This window comes from Thermobia domestica, chromosome 8 (genome assembly GCF_964235325.1).
Source record: "Thermobia domestica chromosome 8, izTheDome1.hap1.1, whole genome shotgun sequence".
Lineage (NCBI taxonomy): Eukaryota > Metazoa > Arthropoda > Insecta > Zygentoma > Lepismatidae > Thermobia > Thermobia domestica.
In genome coordinates this window covers 94,386,939-94,407,524 of record NC_137461.1, presented here as the reverse complement: position 1 = coordinate 94,407,524, position 20,586 = coordinate 94,386,939, and the positions used below count along the sequence as shown (strand labels likewise).

Below are 20,586 nucleotides of genomic sequence, written 5' to 3'. Positions count from 1 at the left end.
GGTTTGGAGGAGGGAAATACTATCCTGGTGCTTTTCGTTGGTTTACTTGCACGCTACACCAAGCCCGGATACTATATTTCACCTTTTTATATCTACGGGAAGTACCCTAAAGGTTGTGATGATCATAAGAGAATAAGTGAATAAGTGATGAGATCAATGAACTTTGCGTATTAACAACATTTCAAATATCAGGTTGTCAGAAAAGCCATGACGTATTTCGGTAAAATATGGCAAATGATGGTTTGTGGATATACTAGAGTTGTTCGGATCATGCAATAGTTTGTCATGAATAGCTAAGATGTTGAGCGTTTTGTGTAGTAGTATTGCTCTTTGTTTGGTTTGGTTTCACGGATTTGATCATAGATGGCGTGGGTCAATGAAAACGATCCACTCTGACCCATGATCCACCACCCACCTTGGCCCACTCTGACCCACTACCCACCATGACCAACTCCGACCCACCACCCACAAGAACATCCTCATTAACTCTGACACATGATCCACGTCCTCTTTTCTACCGACTAAAGAGTTTATACTTGTAATAAAACCAGCTTGTCAAATTCTAACTAATCGGAGTTTGAATTTCTACGGTCAATCCCTCAAGCACTGCTATGTTACAATAATGGTGGATCTGACCTTTACGATGTAACATGGTAAAGTGTTTGTCATGGGCAAACTTACGATGAATTTCAATTAAATTATCATGGTCTAATTATTTCTTTGTTGAATTATCGATACTTCTCAGTGGAAAAGCGGATGAAACTTGAAACTCTCAAATCAAGGTACGTATACCAACATACAGAAGCTTACATTACAAATTTTATGTCTGTTTTTCTCACAACTTTACGGGTTGATTGCCCTGTGCTCTAAGTGCTCCATATTATAAACAAGCTTTTAGCAATTATTATAAAGCGCATGATGGATATATGGATATTTTTTGTTGAGTTGAGTTGATTTTGAGTTTAACGTCCCTTTCAGCAGGCAAGGGAAGAACGCGTGAATAGTGTTTGTGATTTTTACTCTCCTCAATGTTTCTGTGTTTTTGTTCCTCTTCTTAAAGAGTTATTGAAAATGGGATGCTGCAAAAGTTAACACAGAAGCTTTGTTACTTCTGGCACTTTGCCAGATATATGTAACTTCTTTAGTAGCAGCGGGAAACGCTGGAAGGCTTTACAAGACTGTATTCCCAAGGATACATCTCCGGAAAATGAAACGACACTGAAAAAAAAAACCTCTGACACCTGGGGTGTTCAAGTCATAATGCCGTGTTCGCACTAAGAAAAAGGTATATGGACGTTATGAAATGTCTTAATGTCATGTGCCTTACTGAAAAAAAAAAAAAAAAACAGAAGCAGCTCGTTATAAACGAAAAGTGGAAAGGTTCGATTTCGTGCTAATGCTTGTGTTGTGAGAAAACGTGTCAAAAAAAGCTACAAAGCTCTAGTATGTGCTTGTCAGTGTCAAGAAAAACTGAAAAAATGCTGCACAGTAATGCAAGATCTTAGAAAGAACTTGCCTCAAGTATTCGAGGAAGTCAGTGTTTATGCGCACAAATTTGATGTTTCAGATAAGTTTTAAAGAAGGAAGCCTCAGCTGAAAATAGTCTGATGAATTGACACAATATACGTGATTTACTGACCCTGGCAAAGAATTCGAGATCAAAGTTCTATTGCCTATCCTGGACTCCGTAATAGTAAACATAAGGATACACTTCGAAGAATTAGGGAACTTTGTGAAAGATTATCATTCTTATGCCCGTCAATGTTGAACCACTCCTGAAGAAGTCAGCAAGCACTCTTATGACTTTGCGCTACTGAATGCAGACAATTTATCCAGTGACTTTCCGCGAGAAGTGTTGACTTTCAGAGACAATTTTCAAGACAGACTTTCAAATCTTTCAACTTACGAAGAGATTCTTCATTTAATTACCAAATCTGACCTCAGCTGAGCATTTCCAAATCTGATGATTGTGCTTTGTTTATATGTAAATCTTTCTGTTACAGTTGCAACTGCTGAGCGATTATTCTCTAAGTTAAAATTAATCAAGAAATATCTCAGAAATCGTATGACCCAAAAACGATGTGATAAAAGAATTTGAAAAAGTAAAAATGAGATGGAAACTCTTCTTTTGTATACAGTTCGTCGATTAAAACAAAACTGAAAGTAGAAAAATATTTAAGCGCTTTCACAAGGTTTATTATTTATTTTATAATTATGTAAAATCGTAACATACTAGGCTATATATATATATATATATATATATATAATCCTTTTGGTAATACTGGTTGATACATTACTGTTCATTTTACTACCACCTCGAAAAAGGTCCGAATTTTACATGAGTATACTTTCAATGAACAAGGCACTCTGTCCAGTTTAATTTTAAAAGACATACTAAAATGATATAAAAAGAAAAACGATTAATACCCTCCCACTGATAATTTTCGGTTTATGGCCGTTTCTGAGCGTACGCATAAGTTATATTTGATCATTTACGGGACCTATCTGATGGGTGAGGGGGGCGCCACTAGGAATTTTGCCATTATTACGCCACTGACTGAAATGGTGCGACGTCACATCCGTCTCGTTGCCATGCTGATCGCAATTTTATTTTCTTACGCAATTTCTATCTTATCAGTTTACCTAGAGATGTGGTCTCTGTAGAGGAAGGTTTCTTAGATGTTACTTTCTGAATTACTAGATTTGTCGTAAGTTTTCAAATAGCGGCCCCATATTGTTAATTTATGCCTTTTCTTTCCAACTTTACTTTGTCTTCAATTAAGAGTCTGTTCTTCACAGTATTCCTTTCGCTTCATGCATCGAAAAGGAAATGAAGACGTAACTATTTCAGTCTGTTAAGGATTCAAACCGGAAATGCAGATTTGTCTACTTAATGAGTCATATTCAGTCTTTCTTTCAGCAAAAATGTTGCGAGAGATACACTTAGTATGGGTATTCGGAGGAGCACATATTTTTTTCACATGGTTTCCGTAAGATTTATTATAGACGTATCATTTTGGCTTTCTTCGGGTTTCACAGCCCTCCAAAAACACGTCTGGAAGAAACACTGGTCATATTTCTTGACATACAAAGCCAGTACAAAATGTACTTTTTAAAACATATACCGTATTTTACTCGAATAGAAGCCCCCTGAGTGTATTTGGTTGGTAGAAAGGAGAGGGGAAGGCCCTAGCTAGGGATGGCAAGGAAGGCTTACCCACTGCGACTTACCTTCATTCACCTGAAACTTTAATTCCTTTGCTGGTATACAGGGCCGTGCCGTGGAAAATCAGCGCCCGGGTCGAAATTATACGACGGTGCCCCATACATATATTCCAAGCAACTTTTCCTTTTTTCTCGAATTTTTCGCCCCCTTACTTCGGCGCCCGGGGCCGTCGCCCCCCGCTCGCCCACCTCCAACCGGCACGGCCCTGCTGGTATATATATGATATCAACTCAATTTAGCCGCCTGAAAAATGTTCTCAGCCCCTCTTGTCTTTAGTGTTCGGGTTACGAACCTGAAAACGGAATTTATTTCGAGACAATCTTCGCAATCTTTGTAGATAGTGTTGCCAACTTGCCGATATTTTACCGAAAGACCGGTATTTTTATCAGCCTCAACTATATATTTCAAAATTTAAAATACAATTATTCATCTTTTCTGAGAATTGTGAGCATGTTCCGGTAATTATATTTTCAAATTTGGCAACCTTATTTGTAGATCGCAAAGCAGTGTAAATTTTACAAGAAAGAAGAAACAACAATTATTGTTATACCGATTATCACTATCGCAAACTAAATTTTACTTTGCCCCCGTTGACTAAAACCGTTACGTGAAAAGGACCTAGCAGCGAGGAAGTGTATCGATGTTGGTTTTTAGAAATTATAGTGGTAATCGTATTGGTCAAGAATGCAGCTGTATTCCCATTGACCTGGTAACACTAATAATGTTTGTTTACATAGCTTAGCAGACGGCTTAGGCTCGACTGTTGTACGCAAATAATTTCTGTTCGGAAATTGCTTTTAACATTAGAGCATCGAAAATTAAGGGCATTAACACAGTGTATACGGTAATTGACTAAAGAAGAGGTATTATGGCAAATTATATTTCGAAGGATAGAATAGGATGTTGCGAAGGTTGTTTCCAGACAGACGTGAATTTTTACGTCTATCATTTCTAAGTTGTTTTTGTTATTAGTGTAAAATATAACAGAAGAGTGTACAGTTTGTAATATTTGTGAAACAAATTAGGTAACTTTGGTAGCAAATGCAAATTTGGGAAGCATAGTAAAATTTGTATTTTAGAATGAATGGTTCAATGTAACTATATTATATCACGTTACGTGGTTGAGCAGAAATGATTGGTAAGAGTGAGCAATCCTAGTCCTGTGTTCAAAGTATAATATTAAAAAAGTCATGCTTGTAATTTTTTTATGCGTACTATATCCTTATGAGAAAAGCCAAGTATTCTCAGAATAACCAGTATTCTCATTAATCCAAATGTATTGTCCCATCTATTAACAGTATAGTTTTGTAGCTGCTGTAAAATATTTGGGCAAACTTTACAATCCCACTTTAGCTAGTATCCTTTCGCATACACAAGAAATTACACTCGATAAGTTAACCTTACGCAGCTCTACTATAGCCTACCCAAATATATATACACTGAAGGTAGCATTTCCACAAAATAGGCGAATTTGAGTAAGAAAACCAAAGCTTTAACGAAAACAGAAGTTAGATTAGAAATATACATGGCAGATCTTTACTTTAGGCAAGGCTGTGACAGTACCCGAGTCATCTGAACCGGTTCCTGCAGTTACAGTTACAATTACGAAAAAGGAATCAATTTATCAAGCAAACCACGCAGAGCTGAAAAACGATAACAATTCACATGGGAATTACACACATACTTATTCAAAAATGATGAATTAACATGACGTGCATTAAATTCAATAAAAGGTTCAGTAACAGCAACTCGTAATTGATCAACAGTCGCCATACAACTTGTCATATTCAACACACAACTACAGCAGTCACCAAGCAACACATTTACAAACAAATGAACAACAGGTCACATAAAAAAAAGATTATGACATCTAATGAGAAAAAAAAAACTAGATCAATCTGAATTGGCAACAGAAAGGAACCTGTGAATAATACTAACAGTGACAGGATATCACTGCCTTGCCCAAAGTAAAGAAATAAATGAAATGAAATCTTTGAGTTTTACGTCCCACGATTATACCGGTTAGGCTAAAGGAGACGGTGATGATGTGTAATGAATGAAGTAGTGGAATGAAGAAAGTGGGAGGAAATGGGAGAACCCCGAGAAAACCCACGTACACGGTGTTTGTCCACCACAAAGTTCACCTGGCGGGAGCTGCCCAAAGTAAAGAGTTACTAATATATATATATATATATATATATATATATATATATATATATATATATATATATATATATATATATATGTATATAAGGGCGCAAAATTTCCAGTCGCCAGTGGCGACTAGAAATTTAGAACTGGCGACAGTGTTCAACAGGAATGGTTTAGTACGTAGATAATTTTTAACATGTATATGAGCTGTCTAATTCAAAATTGATTATCCTGAATCTAATTGTCTGGTTTTGAAACTATGTCCTGACGCAATCTCTTTCTTTGTCAAACCAAAGGCCGTGTGTGTGTGTGGAGGGGGGGGAGGTTCATAATTTGTACACTAGAGATACTGGTGACTACCATTTTTGGATTGGCGAGTGCGCTTGACTGAAAGTTTGCGCCCTATATATATATATATATTCATCTAACTTCTGTTTTCGTTAAAGCTTCAGTTTTCTTAGTCAAATTCGCCTATTTTGTGGAACTACCTTCAGTGTAATAGTTTTCTTTGCTACTGATTAAGAATAGTCCATCATAAAAATGGTAACTTTACGGTTATAATGAATGAGTCTACATAAAAGAGGATTGTGTGGGATATCAAATTATTTTTAACAATGTACGAAGTTAGTGTTCCATGTTTACAAATTTAATATTACAAGTGTAAAACTATTGCAAGGAAAATAGGGTCAGTGAGGGTAATTATGAGGCAGATTTCGCAGCTTTTCTACATTACTCAGCTTACATTAGTTTTGAAAGCAGTTAACCTAGGCAGTAGTTTATGATGTCAATAGAGTAACAATTTGCTGCCAAGAAATTTCCTGTCATCTCTTAAATTGAAGAGTAAATTTCAAATTTGTGCTGTTATAATTTTCCTCTAAAAGGGAAATTATGAGACACCGAGAGGGTAACTATGAGACATCTGTTGTCCCCAGCTTTCTGTCTGTGATATTGGTGTATGAAGGAGTTCAATTGTGAGAGAAAGGTCTTCGTTATTTTGAAAATGAAAATGAAATGAAATCTTTTAAGTTTTACGTCCAAAGGTTATGCCGATTAGGCTAAAGGAGACGGTGATTATGAGAAATGAATGAAAAATGGTGGAATGAAGAAAGTGGGAGGAAACAGGAGAACCCCGCGAAAACCCACGAGCACGATGTTTGTCCACCACAAAGTCCACACAGCGCGAGCTAGGATCGAACCATGGACCCCATGCACCGGAGGTAAACGCTGTACCACTGAGCCACCGCACCCCCTTCGTTCTTTTGTGTTTATTACATAAAGATATACAAATATTTGGTTGAGTTACAAAAAAAAAAAAAAAAAAAAAAAAAAAAAAACTAAGAAAGAAAGTGGAAATAGCTACTGATTATATTCTAACATTTTTGTGAGTTGACTATAATAGGCTAATAACTTATATAGTTTCTGGTTACAAAAGAGGCTTATGAAACAAATTTAGACCAAGTTCTAAGCTGTTCACTAAACAATAGCTTAGGCTACTTCCATTTCTCTATGTTTTAGTATATTGATATGCAGCCTAGGCTATATTCAACAAAACAATGTAGGTCTACAATTTTGAAAGTTACTAAGAAACAAGATTATAGGACTGCCTAAACTACAGAGTATAGCTTTTTTGAAACTTAACATAGTAGGATCCAGAGACAGATTCCAGTTATTTTTCAAAATGCATTAATCTAGCTTGCGTTTCATAATTACCCTCCTTATAAGCAAAATGAGATACAAAAACAAAAAAATGTATAACTCTGAAACGAAAGCCCAAGGAACAAGTTCAACTTAACCTATATCCTACACCCATTGGTTTTACAACAGTGATATTACTGCACGAGTAGATATAAAAGTTAATGACAGGATTTTAAATTTCGAAACATTTCTTTATTAACTTGTTAAAAAAATACGTACATCCAAACTCTTGTAAACTGAAACTTAAAAATGTAGACAGAGTATTGTGAAGGATGTTACTAAATGTCTGTGCTCTTAATTTGTATTTACCTACAGTGGTTGGAGATCAGTGAAGGGTGTATCATAATTACCCTCACTGACCCTACTCGGGTTAAAATGAATAATTACATATTAAAGTCAACTGTGTAATATACTAATTTCCACCGGCGGAGTATATTTGTACGATGTAGACTCAGTATATTTTATGCATTCGACTATAGAATTACAAGTGTGAAGTCATTACAAGTACTCTAACCTATGTAATTGTGTGCGATATTAAATGTGTTTTTGCACTATTCTCGTTTTTGTACATATCCTACGTCGCTGACGCGCCTGCTCACTGCGGACGCACCCCCGCGCTACCTTACGGGCTTCCGTGCTGCTTTCCCGGCTTGATTAGTTAGATATAACATTCTTGCTTTTAGTGGTCACCTATCATAAGTTGGTTTGTGTGTTGTGTACAGGCGTATTTATACCCATAAGGGAAAGTCCTCATATGTATACTGAATCTGCACCCTTCAATGCAGCTCCTACCCTAAGAAACAGCTTCTATGACGCTGCAGGTGAGTTTCGTGATGAAAGAATTGCATATAAGAGGATAGCATGTAGCTACTAGAATAGCACGTAGTCATTTCTAGTGCACATCAGATTGTACACATATAATCAATCCATACGAAATTATTTGTTTATGCGCCAGGATAATAACAGCACAGAACGTATTAGAGAATCATTTTAAGCAAGAAAAGTTAATCAAAAGTGCTTTTTTAATTTGACTTACTATTTTTAATCTCCTTCTTTTTCTTTGGCTTAACTCCCTCCGGGGTGGAACTAGGAGGGCGGCTTCATTTCTCATTCATATATCATATGTTCCTGCATGCCCTTTCAGCCGCGAATACCGCTTCTTTATTCGCTAGTGATTGGTGGGAACCTTGGGATGTAGGTGGTCAGTGGACGTTTTTCTCCATCTAGAGTGAACGTGCACCCATCCCGGCCTGCTGTTGTGTGCGTCCAAGTCTTTGAAAATGTAAAAAATACAAAATAATATTAAAACATAAAAAAGTAATAAAACCACAAAAAAAAAGAATATCCGCACTTTTGTTCTCTTGGGCTGGTGCTGTCTGTTCTTTTGGTTTGACAGTTTAGTTCCTTTTCTGAGGCCATGTGTTTTTGTCAACGAGAATGGTTTTCTTCTATACCCATTTTCCTTGACCACGTAGGCTGCACGCTGATCCTGCGGTGAGAACTGCTCTTTGTGCGAATTGTGACCAGGGGTAGTCGTGGTGCCGAAACCTGTACAGCTACCAAGCCCTTTTGTGTCAACTGCAAGGGCGAGCATTATGTTTGGTGTCGATACTGGCCGACCTTTCAGGGTGAGAAACTTCAAGAGCTAATGGTTGTTGAGAAAGTCTCTGCTGCCAATGCTAAGAGTCGTTTAACAGAAAGCATCCCTTTCTCATTTCCTTTGCCCTTTGGTATTGGTGCAGCTATCTCTTGTAAATCTGTGGCAATCCAGATGCCCGACGTTTTCACCCAAACAGATCTTGTTCCCGACAAAAATCAAACCCCAATCATATCGACTAGCGAACCTCCCAAAACCCTACGTGTTTCTGTTAGTATTGGTCTTCGGTGAGCTCCAGCTCTTCGCCATTCACCTTATATTTCCGGCTAAAAATTTAGCAAGTATATTCCGCCAACACAATGATACGGTCCATTCCCCGAAAAGAACGAAATCTTCACCTGTTCGTAAGCCACCTTCAGTTTCTTTGAAATCTGTTATGGTGGAAGACAAGCTGATGGATACTGAGGTCCACGTGGAAAAGTTCACCTCAAACGTTGATTTGTGATGTTTTATTTTTTTAATATTATTATTGTTATATTTTTCTTTATTGTTACTATTATTAGTACTTATTGTTATATATTTTTTCTAGTTACTAGACCTATTATTATTATTATTTATTGTTACTGATATATGTTTATTGTTATTTTTATATATTTCTTATTCTTATATATTTATTATTTTATCCCTTGTCTTAGATTTTTACTCGTCTTTTGCAACAGTATTTTGTTATATTTTGATATGTTTTTTTTAAACTTTTATTTACGACATTCGTGTTGATCGTGGCTGGGTCAAATAGCCTCGTTGCTGACATTCTCATTAAACCCAAATTAAACAGTCTTGGCTAAAGTTCCGATAAGCCCAGCCAGACCACACTTAGACTATGTACTAAATAAGTGAAAGAAACCTAACCTAAACTAAACTGATAACCTATTCATAAGTTATTGTCATGTTGAAAAACTTAACTTAATAAAAGTAATTTTCTTTTGGTGTTAATGTCGTCTCATTTAAGTGTATTGTTATTTAGTGCAGACGTACTTCTCAGTTTTAAAAGAAAACAAGTGAGTATCGTTAACAGTATGAAACTAAGACTTCCAAACTGTGCAAATTCAATACTTAAACTGGAAGTAGTACAGCTATAATTACTGATTGCAATAGAGTAATAAGATCAAAGATAGAACCTGTTTCTCGCACGCTGAATTCATATCAGAAGCTATTATTCGCTATCCGTTACTATTTTCGTTCTTTGGAGATAAAGGTTGAAACCAAAAATCGCTTATTTCAACCACTTCCGGTTTGAATAGAAGGTTAAGAGAGAGGATAGAACCTATTCTTGGGACGCTGATTCGATTGGAAAAAAGTCACATCTTGATATCTCTTACAGTGTTCTATGAAAATCTGAAACCAGAAGTGCTAATAAATTCGACCTCTTCCGGTTTCGATATAGTGGTCTGAGTTATGATGATGTACATATGTACACTTCAGACACTATATCGATTGCAAAGACTATCCATTACAATTTCTGTTCTATGGTGATAAATTTTGAAACCGAAAATGATTAATCTGAACAACTTTCGGTTTGAACAGAGGGTTGACGGAAAAGATGGAACCTATTCTTGAGAAGTTGAATCGATTGTAGAAAACCTCATCTCAATATCTTACCTTTTTTTATATATACAGAAATCAACATTGAAAACGGAAGATCCTTTTTATGTTAGCACTACTCATTTTTAAATTCATTTCCAGTGAAAAAGGGTATAAACCAGATAAAGGAAGTTTCGGTATTCTCGCAACAGATGACCTACCGTGCGCTTGGTGACATGCCACTCATGAACCATGATCTAAACCTGAGAAATATATTCTCAAACAAAAAGAAAAACATATCATTACATAAATGAATGTATTTTACGAATTTATACGTGCTCTTAATATACATCTTGATGTCATATTGGAAAACTGGTGGGCGACCTGTATGTGCTAGATATCGAGGACAAACACAACACATTCAGTGGAAATGTTGATGAAATTGTTATACAACGTTACCGATCTGTCTTTGGCAATGATTGCAATTTAGCATTGCTTACTCTTACATTTCTTCTCTACTCCTTCTGCTACCCATTGCTTTACACGTTTTCACCTAAATAAGGGGTTACCTCGTGGCTACAGGGGTAATGTACTCACCTTCTGCCTGGGAAACCGAGATTTGATTCCTGTGGGAGCTCATGCGGTTCGGGATTTTTTTTTCTTAGTTTAATGTCCCACGATTATGCCCTTTAGGCTAAAGGAGACAGTTGATTAGTAAAAATGAATGACTGTGAAATTAATTATTGTGCCCTTCCACTGGGAATCCAGCCCGAGACCACGTGCACCGAAGGCAAACGCGCGAACCCCTAGATCAAAGGGCAGGGATCATACGGTTCGTATCCCATGTTAAGCTATAGGTTCACGTTTCATAGTCTCGTTGCTGAAAGGGACGCAAAACTCTTCGCAATTAATCAAAAACTTTTTCGCTTAACAACCTCCCTCATTTCACCATCATACTTACTGCGTCTGGTAGATTATTTACATCGGGTGTTAAATTTCTATTTTTAAGATACTTTAATACAGATATACATTATATCTGTACAGATATACATTATATCTCAGCCGCAATTGTATAGTGGATGTCATTTTAATGGTGCTACCCCCAATAACCAAATGACATATTTCACTTGTTTCTTTTGCTGGGGAGGGGAGAGGTATTGACAATGCAGTCACCGCGATAAATAATGCCAAAATGAGGGAATTAGCACAAATACACAAATTAAGTGATTCATACTCATAACCAATGACAAATTCAGAGTAGGTCTCCTATTGAAAGAATACCGAGCTTTCAGAGTTCTCCTACCTTAAGCGATTAGGAACCAGCCTCATTCATAGTCTGATTAGAAATATGAGTATTCTTTTGACTAGGTCTTTCTCGTTTCAGTTTAAATTGATCTTATATATATTATTTTAAAGGCATAAATAGCCTCTGAAATCAACGGGGCTTTATTCACATCTTCAGAAACGTGAAGTGTAGCCCCTTTTAGGAGAGTACCACTGAGGAAGATAGTGGTCAATTCTAATAATTCCCAGTAGTCGCTTATTTGTCTCAGACTTATAGAAATTCCAGCAAACTGACACCTACATCTACAATAAAATTTTCTTTTCCACTACTGTATTCTTTATCATTCATTCTCTACCAGGCCTTACTAAATGTTTTCAACAAGTTCACATCTAATCTGGAAGTTGCACTCGTTGAGTCAAAATGTCTTCGTAAGACTTAATTCGAAGATGTGATGTCGTCATGAAAAGTAGAGGAAAATACGATGAAACATTTTCTCAATAGTCGTACAGACACCATTTAGTCGACCAGTGTTACTTTTAGTTGTATCAAAACACAACACTTGCACTTCTTTCGTGCTTTAGTTTTTCACTGTTCGTAAACAGCAACTGCCTGGTCTTCGTCTCTAGATGGAATCAGGCCCGTATTTATATGTATATTATGCGCCCCTGTGCTCTAAATAATTTGCCGCCTCCTTTCGCAGAACTTATGTCTCAAACAAGGAAACAAGCCGTGATTTTGCAAACATACCACCTTTTATTGAATAGCAGTTAAGTATTACAAGTTACAAAAGTTAAAACGTAATTTTGCATTGCCTAATTCTCTCAATGATGATTATGATGTGATGTTCTGTGCGAAGCTACCTGTTCAAGGTTAACCCATGGTAGTTAGCCATTACCTTCCATGGGATGATGATGACGTACTAAGGACGGGACCTATAGCTTAACTTGGGATCCGAACTATTTGTGTCCTCACCGGGAATCGAATCCGGGGTCCCTTGATTACAAGGCAACGAGCTTAACCACTCATCCATTGTGAAAAAATAGGTATGAGGTGAAAGAGTGTATTGGTATACAAGCTTTTCCCTCATATCTATTCCGTCTGTCAATACAAAACTTGGTACAGTCATTTCGTATCCCCTATAATCTTTTTCAAGATACATTTGGATTGAGTGCTTTTACCCGGGGCCACTCGAGAGGAGTGCAAAGTTGAAGGGAGGGATTTCCAGAGGGAATTTTCCCGACATTCTCCCAATTTTCCCTGTTCAAGTACGTTATGGGCACCAATACATAGCACCTCTGGAAAGCTTGTTTCATGCTAAAGAGAATGAACTACAAATCATGACTTTCCAATGAACAATGTTGATGCAATAACTATTTCACTGCGTGTCTACGATTTTCTTTATACTAACAGGGTTAATGGACCCCAGGGATTTCCCCCATTGTCCATGGCACCTAATTTTTTGTGCATGGACATATCTTTGTTATGTTTATCGAATGGACAATGTTTAATTCGGATGTCCGGATGACACTTTCATGTCCGTTCCTTGTGAGATAAGAGATGCGAAGTTCCAATAAGAATAACACGGGAGCATTTTAAAAATAATCGAAAACTACTAATTTTAGAGTTCATAGTTTCTAGGGTCGCTGAGATGAATAGTGACAATTTTAATTCAACTCAACTTCACGGTCATATTCCACTCCCCAGGGAGAAGGCGAGATTTTAAAAGTAATCGAAAGCGGCAGATATTAGTGTTGAATTCATAGTTTTCGAGGTCGCTGAGTTTAACAGTATCAGTTTTCATGATCAAGTTCATCCTCACCCCTTGGGATGGGGTGGGAGAGGATGACTTTTTTTTTTTAAAGAAATAGATAAGCTAGCTAATTAATAACTACCGTAATTAGAGCGAATTAACCACATTAACATATTTTCTCGGGCTTGTGCGGGACTCTGCGGATTGCTAGCTTTAAATATTACTTTACTGTGAATCTTTTTAAAAAAATTCCAAAATTTTGCCGCTTCCTAATTCTGCCGCCCTGTGCTCGAGCACAGAATAGCACTTACCTAAATACGGGCCTGGATGGAATTTTAGGCATATCTACTACCAAATGTTCCTTTCTGTTAAAAGTAACAATAGTAACTACTTTATCAAACTTTTCCATACCAGATAAAGCTGGGAGCACCAAAGCGCTGCAGTCTTCTAAATTAGGTTTTCTTTTAATTTCTACTTAAGTGTTCTCTGAATTTCTCCCTTGAATATTCAAATGAAGTACGGTTGACAATTAAGTTTCAAGCATTTTATTTATTTATTTATTTATTTATTTTGCGTTCAAGAGACCACAGTATTGTACATTTGTGCATGCAGTATAGAACATGTCAAATCATATTAAGCTCTATGTAATAAACTACTACAATAGTTTCTTTTATAACATAACACATATTTATACATAAATATACCATACCTATCTATTCATGTACCTGGTTTTATTCATACTGTGATTTTTTTTTTTTTTTTTTTTTTTTTGTATACGTTGTGCTATCTTCATTTAGTATTTAGTAAACATGTATTGAAGATATTTGATTATAATAATATATAAATAAGAATAACTACTCATGTAATAATAAAATAAATGTCTTCCTATTGATTCATACAACTACAAATTTCTAACTTGAGCATGTTCGTAAAATTCCGAGACAGTATAAAGCAGTGTTCTTGTAGGTACTTTGTTAGTCTTTGTTTAAAAAGGTGATCAGATTTTGAGTTTCTTATGTTGATGGGTAAGCTGTTATAAATTTGTATTCCTGTATATTTTAGACCTTTTTGGTAAATTGCTGTATTATGAATGGGAATTGCAAGATCGCTTTTGTTTCTTATATTGTATAAATATGAATGTTACTATTGCATTTAAGAGACGATTTAAGGTATTTTCTTATAAAGATTGCCGTTCGCAATATATAAAAACAAGGCAGTGGGAGAATTTCAAGCTCTCGGAATATTTTTTTGCATGATACTCTTGATATTGTACCTTTCATTGTCCTCAGTATCCTTTTTTGAATTTTAAAAATTGTCTTACTTTCTGCTGCGTTTCCCTAGTGTACTATTCTATACGTAAGTAGACTCTCAAACTGACTATGATAAATTACTTTTAATGTTGATAGGTTGAATGAAGTTTTCACACTTTTTAAGGCATAGTACACCTTACAAAGGGTTTTTTTTTTTTTTTTTTTTTTTTTTTTTTTTTTTTTTGAGTACAGATACGTGCCTATCCCACGTTAGTGTATCACTTACCCAGAGACTTAGAAATTTCGTTGCTTTAACTTTATCTATACACTTATTTTTAATAAATATGATTGGATTATTTACATTTGTATTTCGAGAGTGATGGAAGTTTATTATTGTAGTTTTATCGGTATTTACTTTTAATTTATTATTTTCAAGCTATGAGTTTAATCTTTCTATTGTTTGTTCGATATTAACTTGCATTTTACTGTCGGTGCATTCAGTAATGGCTAGACTTGTATCGTCAGCAAATATGGTTGGTTTAGCTGTTTTTATGTAAGCTCGAAGATCATTGATGAAAATTATAAAGAGAGTAGGCCCTAAAATCGAACCTTGTGGCACCCCGCATTTTATTGGTTTGATGTCAGAGGTATATTTGGGACTTGAACTCCACTGTTCCGTGTGATCAATTACTGCTGCTTGATTTCTACCTTCTATTTGCAAGCTTTTGTTGCAATCATTAGGGAAAGAATTGCATTTCATTCTAAAACTTGCATCTTTCAAGAGTTTCAGACAGACCCAAAGTAAAAACGTCTATTGTGCCTCTTACACACAAAATATTGGGCTAACTCACTGATATGTGTCCCTTCAAGATTATGTTTCTTTAATAGGACCATTAGAATATTTTTCTTCATCTTCACTATCATTGCATTGACAATGCTTGGAGCTGAATCGTAATTTTTCGTTTCGTTTACTGGTAAGTTCTTTTCCTTTCTTCTGTTTCTATCTCGTTACATTTCTGTTTTAATTCTTCACTAGCTTTAAATTTGAAATTGATCCCAGAAATGGAACCCAGTCGTCCTTTTCTTTGTTCCAGTAATAAAAATTGTTACCATGTTTGTTATTTATTATGTTTAGTACATTCTTATGGGTGACATTAAATTATTATAATCTTATTTATCCGTGCTTTTTTCTTTTACATCTGCCTTCTTATCCAAACGCTTCTGTAAATCTCGCAAGTCATTGTATAATAAGAATTTACAACTTTTACCATAAAAACAAGAACTTCGTTTCCAGCCAAAGGAGAACTTTCTTTGATTTTCAATTTGCAATACATATATTGAAGAAAAATGCAATAAATATTTGCTGATTGAAGGTAGTTTTAATTCCACAGTTTGGTTTGTGATGTTTTCAGTGAGACTACATTCGTAACCGTTTCTTAACGTGGGTTAAAGTCTTAACGTGGGTTTGGCAACTGCTGCTGTTTTTGATGATGTTACACTACGCTTCACAGAATACAAACCATAGATTCACTAATTTAAATGACAACTAAAATAAGAAATAGAACTGTGACGTAAAATTTCTGAAATTTAGCTTCCAAATTGATTTTAAGACTGAGGTTAGCGAAAGGAATAGCGAACTAAACAAACCGCTCTATCTCGCACTAGAATCAAGTGATGTCTACCAAAACAACCCTCCCAGCAAACTGACGAAATATCAGTAACATATACTGCAGTTACATCACTTTTTCTCCTCTGTAATAATAATTACTAAAATAATTATTAATAATTACAAAACAAATTTTGTCCTTTTAAAATTATATGATTCAGATACATACAGCAATCTTTTGTGAATTGGAACAGTTTTGGGGATTGGAAGATTAAAAATAAATAATTTCAGAGAACCAGACATAACTAAGATTCATCCTAATATATATATTGATTGTCCCAGCGCAATAGTAGCTGTATGAATCACTGGCACTGATCTCAAGATTAGAGATAATGTGGTTAGTCTGGGAACGGACTGGGTAGTGTAGTAGTTGACGATCACGGAATCAGTCGTTCTTTTCAATGTGAAATTTATTGTTATTTGCTTTATTTAAGTACGCTTGTTTGGTTTGAAATATGATTTACATATTAGTGCAAAATATAGTTATAGCTCAACTACATCGAGTACTCAATACTGTTCTAAGTCATTTGCTAATGGTAGTTTGATTAAGTTGTTCTTTTCCTCGTAGATAAATAAATTTTAAAAAATGAGTATATGCTGGTTCATGAAAATGAACATCATTGTACCAGTTAGTGTCAGTGACACCTTTCACCAAGAGATAAAGCAAGTTACTAGGAAATAAACTAATTTTCGTAGCATGTTCTGTGTTCTATATAGCATGTTTTGTAATCTTTAAAAAAATTTTTTTCAGGTCTAAATTCCGTTTTGGTGAATTGCAGTTCCTATTGGAATGGCAAAATCTTTGTGTGATGTAACCAATAGCAAACAAAAACAAGCAAATGTTCGAATGTCAAAGAAAAGTAATCAGAGTGTAGCGAGTGGGTCAAAGTCTACAGCGGGGATTTATAAAGAGAATGAAATTACGTTAAGAGAATTTTTGGACGTTTTAAAAACAGCTTATCAGGTATCGCAAGTCACTGAAGGCTTGCCAGCGAGTATTCAACAGAAAGACAATATGGATTGGAAGGCGCTTACAGACAATGAAGTGATAGCAAAGTTTCTGTGTCGAACTAACTTACAAAGTGGCGATGATGAATGTTCAGTGATTGGTAGTCGTACATCTGTTATGGGGTCTGAAGTGGAATTAGTGCAAGATGAAATGAAAAAAGTTGCTAAAAGCATTGAAAACTTACACCAAGTAGCAAAGTGTAAATTAAATGAAGTTCTTCAAGAAGGATTGTTGGATTCAGTGTTGCCGTATGTACTTCCAAAGCAGCTCCCCACAACCACTGATAAGAAATCCGTTCCACTGGAAGGAAAACCGTCGACAGTTAGTAAGCGAGGTAGAAGTTCATCGCAGAGAGAAGTTACAGGAAACTCCAAAGAAACTTCAAGAAAATCTTCTCATGATAACCTGAAGGTCTCAACAAAAAATGAGTAAGTAATATCAGTAGCAAGTGCCGAACTTATTGACTAAAATTAATGACAAACTAATCAGGGCTTGAAAAATTTTCTTCGGACCTAGGCATCAGTTGTGTAAACCAGGTCCCAATAATTTGGTACGTAGGCACACATGTTTTGGCCTTCAGTTATAGTTACCGGTATAAAAATTACAGTTAAAACAGTAATATTGTTCATTCTCATATTATGCCTCTTGATTCACATATTTCCAACTCAATATTTGAAGAATAGTCTTTCTTTCTCACTGGTATGCTAAAATAATTCGTAAGTTGGGATTACTTCAAATCTCTTATTTGAGTATTTAATGCCGTATGTTTCATGGTTAATCTAGAAGCATTGTGAACTCTAACGCAAAAACACATAGGTACATAGAATAAAGAGACATAGTAAGCAAAACTCGTAATTTAACGGAATTTAATATATATTTGAGGTTCAAAGTAAATTGGAAGCTTTGAACTTTATAATGAATTTATTACAATTTCGTTTTAATGCATCTAAGAACATAAAAATCAGAATGAACTTTATAATGAATTTATTACAGTTTGGTTTTAATCCATCTAAAAACATAAAAATCAGAACTACTTGCAGGTAAAACCTGGGAATACTAACGTCAAGAAAGCTAGATGCCAGACTTGTATTCCAATCGCCATAGCAGCGTAGAGTCAAGCATTTTTCGAGCCCTGCAAACTAGTCTTTATATTTAAGGAAAAAATGAGGGGGGAAAGTTAACTAAAACAAGAGAAAATTGAAAGAATTCACCAGATGCATCCTTGCCAGTCGTTGTCTAGCTGCGCCCTTCTTAATTCCGTGAGTCACTTCAGAAGTTGACGGTTGGAGCTGTTTTACCTTTAATATACGCTCACATGTTTCGAATCCATCCCACTTGTGACAGTACTACCTAGGTATTTCATTGATTGCCTGTAGTTCATTTTCGTTTAAATTTTGTTTTTATAATAATGTATTTCTATAAAGATTGTGTGTAACTAGTGTCAGTATCAAATAATTTTAATGTATCAACAATAGATGTCGAAATATCATCGCACTTCCAGGCAATTCACTATGTAGAAGTTCGTTTATTAATCCTGTACCAAGAAGAATGGAGGGAACAATTGGAAGTGGTCATAATAAATAATCTAATAAATATGTCTTACGTTCACTCCCAGTCCATCACTGGATTAATAATAGTGAGTTGCCCACATCTGCTGAGGATGGTATCAGGAAGCACCGAAACCATATAGTTAGTAGTACATTAAATAAAAAAATGAAATGAAATCTTTAAGCTTTATGTCCCACGGTTATGCCGGTTAGGCTAAAGGAGGCGGTGATGATGAGAGATGAGTGAAATGGTGGAATGAAGAAAGTTTGAGGAAATGGGAGAACCCTGAGAAAACTCACGAGCACGGTGTTTGTCCATCACAAAGTCCACACGGCGCGAGCTGGGATCAAACCAGGAATCCCAAGCACCGGAGGTGAACGCTTTACCACTGAGCCACCGCGCCCCCAGTACATTAAATATAAGACGCAGAAAATAAAGAATACGTTTAGAAATTATTACTGTTTAATTGTTTTCTTAAAAAAAAAAAAAAAAAAGTATGTATAGTATATGTATTTGCAGATTATATTATTTATTGTAGCCACTGGTACTTCTTTCATCTATCCTTCTTAACATTGGATGTAGGTCATATGATAGAATTCGTTTTACTTTGTTTCTTACAAAACTTCAAATTATATTTGATGCTGACAGGGTTCTTTTAAGTAAAGTAGTGATTAACTCTGTGAAAATTCCTATTTGTAGTATTTTATCTTTTGAATGTTATTTGTTTTAATATCAAAATTATTTAGAGTGTCAAGTATGGAGTCAGAAGTGTGTAGTTCTTTTCTTTTTGGAGATAGATTTTAAGTTTATGTATTTGGTCTAGGAATTAATCCGTGCGGTTGGTACGCACACATTGAAGCTGTAGTACAAACACAAAATACATAAATACCTTAAGAAAAATATTGTCCATCGCTAGCCACCATTTTCGCCCATCTGTCAGGCAATGTACGGATTCCGTGGCGAAAGAAGTCCTCATCCTTGGAAGCGATCCAGTCAGAGACCCATGTTTCGATATCTTCTGAAGAAGTAAACCGCTGTCCAATCAAATCGAACAAGTAATAGTCCGAAGGAGCAACGTCTGGTGAATACGGCGGGTGGGGTAAAACTTCCCATCCGACATTTTCTAAATAGGTTTTGACCGGTTTTGCGACATGTGGGCGAGCGTTATCATGTTGAACAATAAGTTTATCATGTCTGTTCTCCCATTCTGGTCGTGTTCTGGCCAGAGCTTGCTTCAAACGCATTAATTGTCGTCGATAACGTTCTCCATTCATAGTTTCACCCGGTTGCAGCAGCTCATAGTACACCACACCTTTCATATCCCACCATATGCACAGCATAACCTTTGCACAGTGAATATCTCGTTTTGGTTGTGATGGACGTGGTTCACCTGGTTTCACCCAGGCCTTTTTTCGTTTAGGGTTCTCGTAATGGATCCACTTCTCATCACCCGTAATAATTCGATGCAGAAACCCCTTTCTGCTCTGTCGTTGAAGCAGCAATTCGCAAATGGTTTTTCGTCTTTCAACGTCTCTGTCTTTCAATTCATGTGGAACCCAATGTGACATCTTTTGAATCATTCCCATGGCTTTCAAGCATTTGGAGACTGTTGTTTGATCAACGCCTAATGCTGCTGCAAGTTGTTCCTGCGTTTGACACGAATCCTGCTCGAGCAATGCTGTCAATTCTTCGTCTTGAAATTTTTTTGGCTGTCCAGCTCGCTCTTGGTCTGCCAAGCCGAAATCACCACTTCTAAACCGTGCAAACCACTTCTGACACGTTCGCTCAGCTAGAGCATGGTCACCATACACTTCCACCAAAATACGAT

General features: G+C 36.0%; 1 protein-coding gene across 5 annotated transcripts in view; it reads left to right on the top strand.

Moving 5' to 3' along the window:
• The first annotated feature begins 3,939 nt into the window (after positions 1–3,939).
• Positions 3,940–20,586, top strand: part of LOC145693088 (SANT and BTB domain regulator of class switch recombination) — a 75,313-nt gene continuing 58,666 nt past the window's right edge. The window contains exons 1-2 of one of the 5 annotated variants that reach the window (XM_081768772.1): positions 3,940–4,089; positions 16,953–17,638. In XM_081768772.1, the coding sequence (XP_081624898.1) occupies positions 16,992–17,638 (647 nt within the window). In that variant the 5' untranslated portion in view covers positions 3,940–4,089; positions 16,953–16,991. Of the gene's footprint in view, positions 4,252–4,275; positions 4,365–16,952; positions 17,639–20,586 lie in introns of those variants that run through there. The other 4 variants (XM_081768773.1, XM_081768774.1, XM_081768775.1 and 1 more) reach the window with 4 other exon arrangements.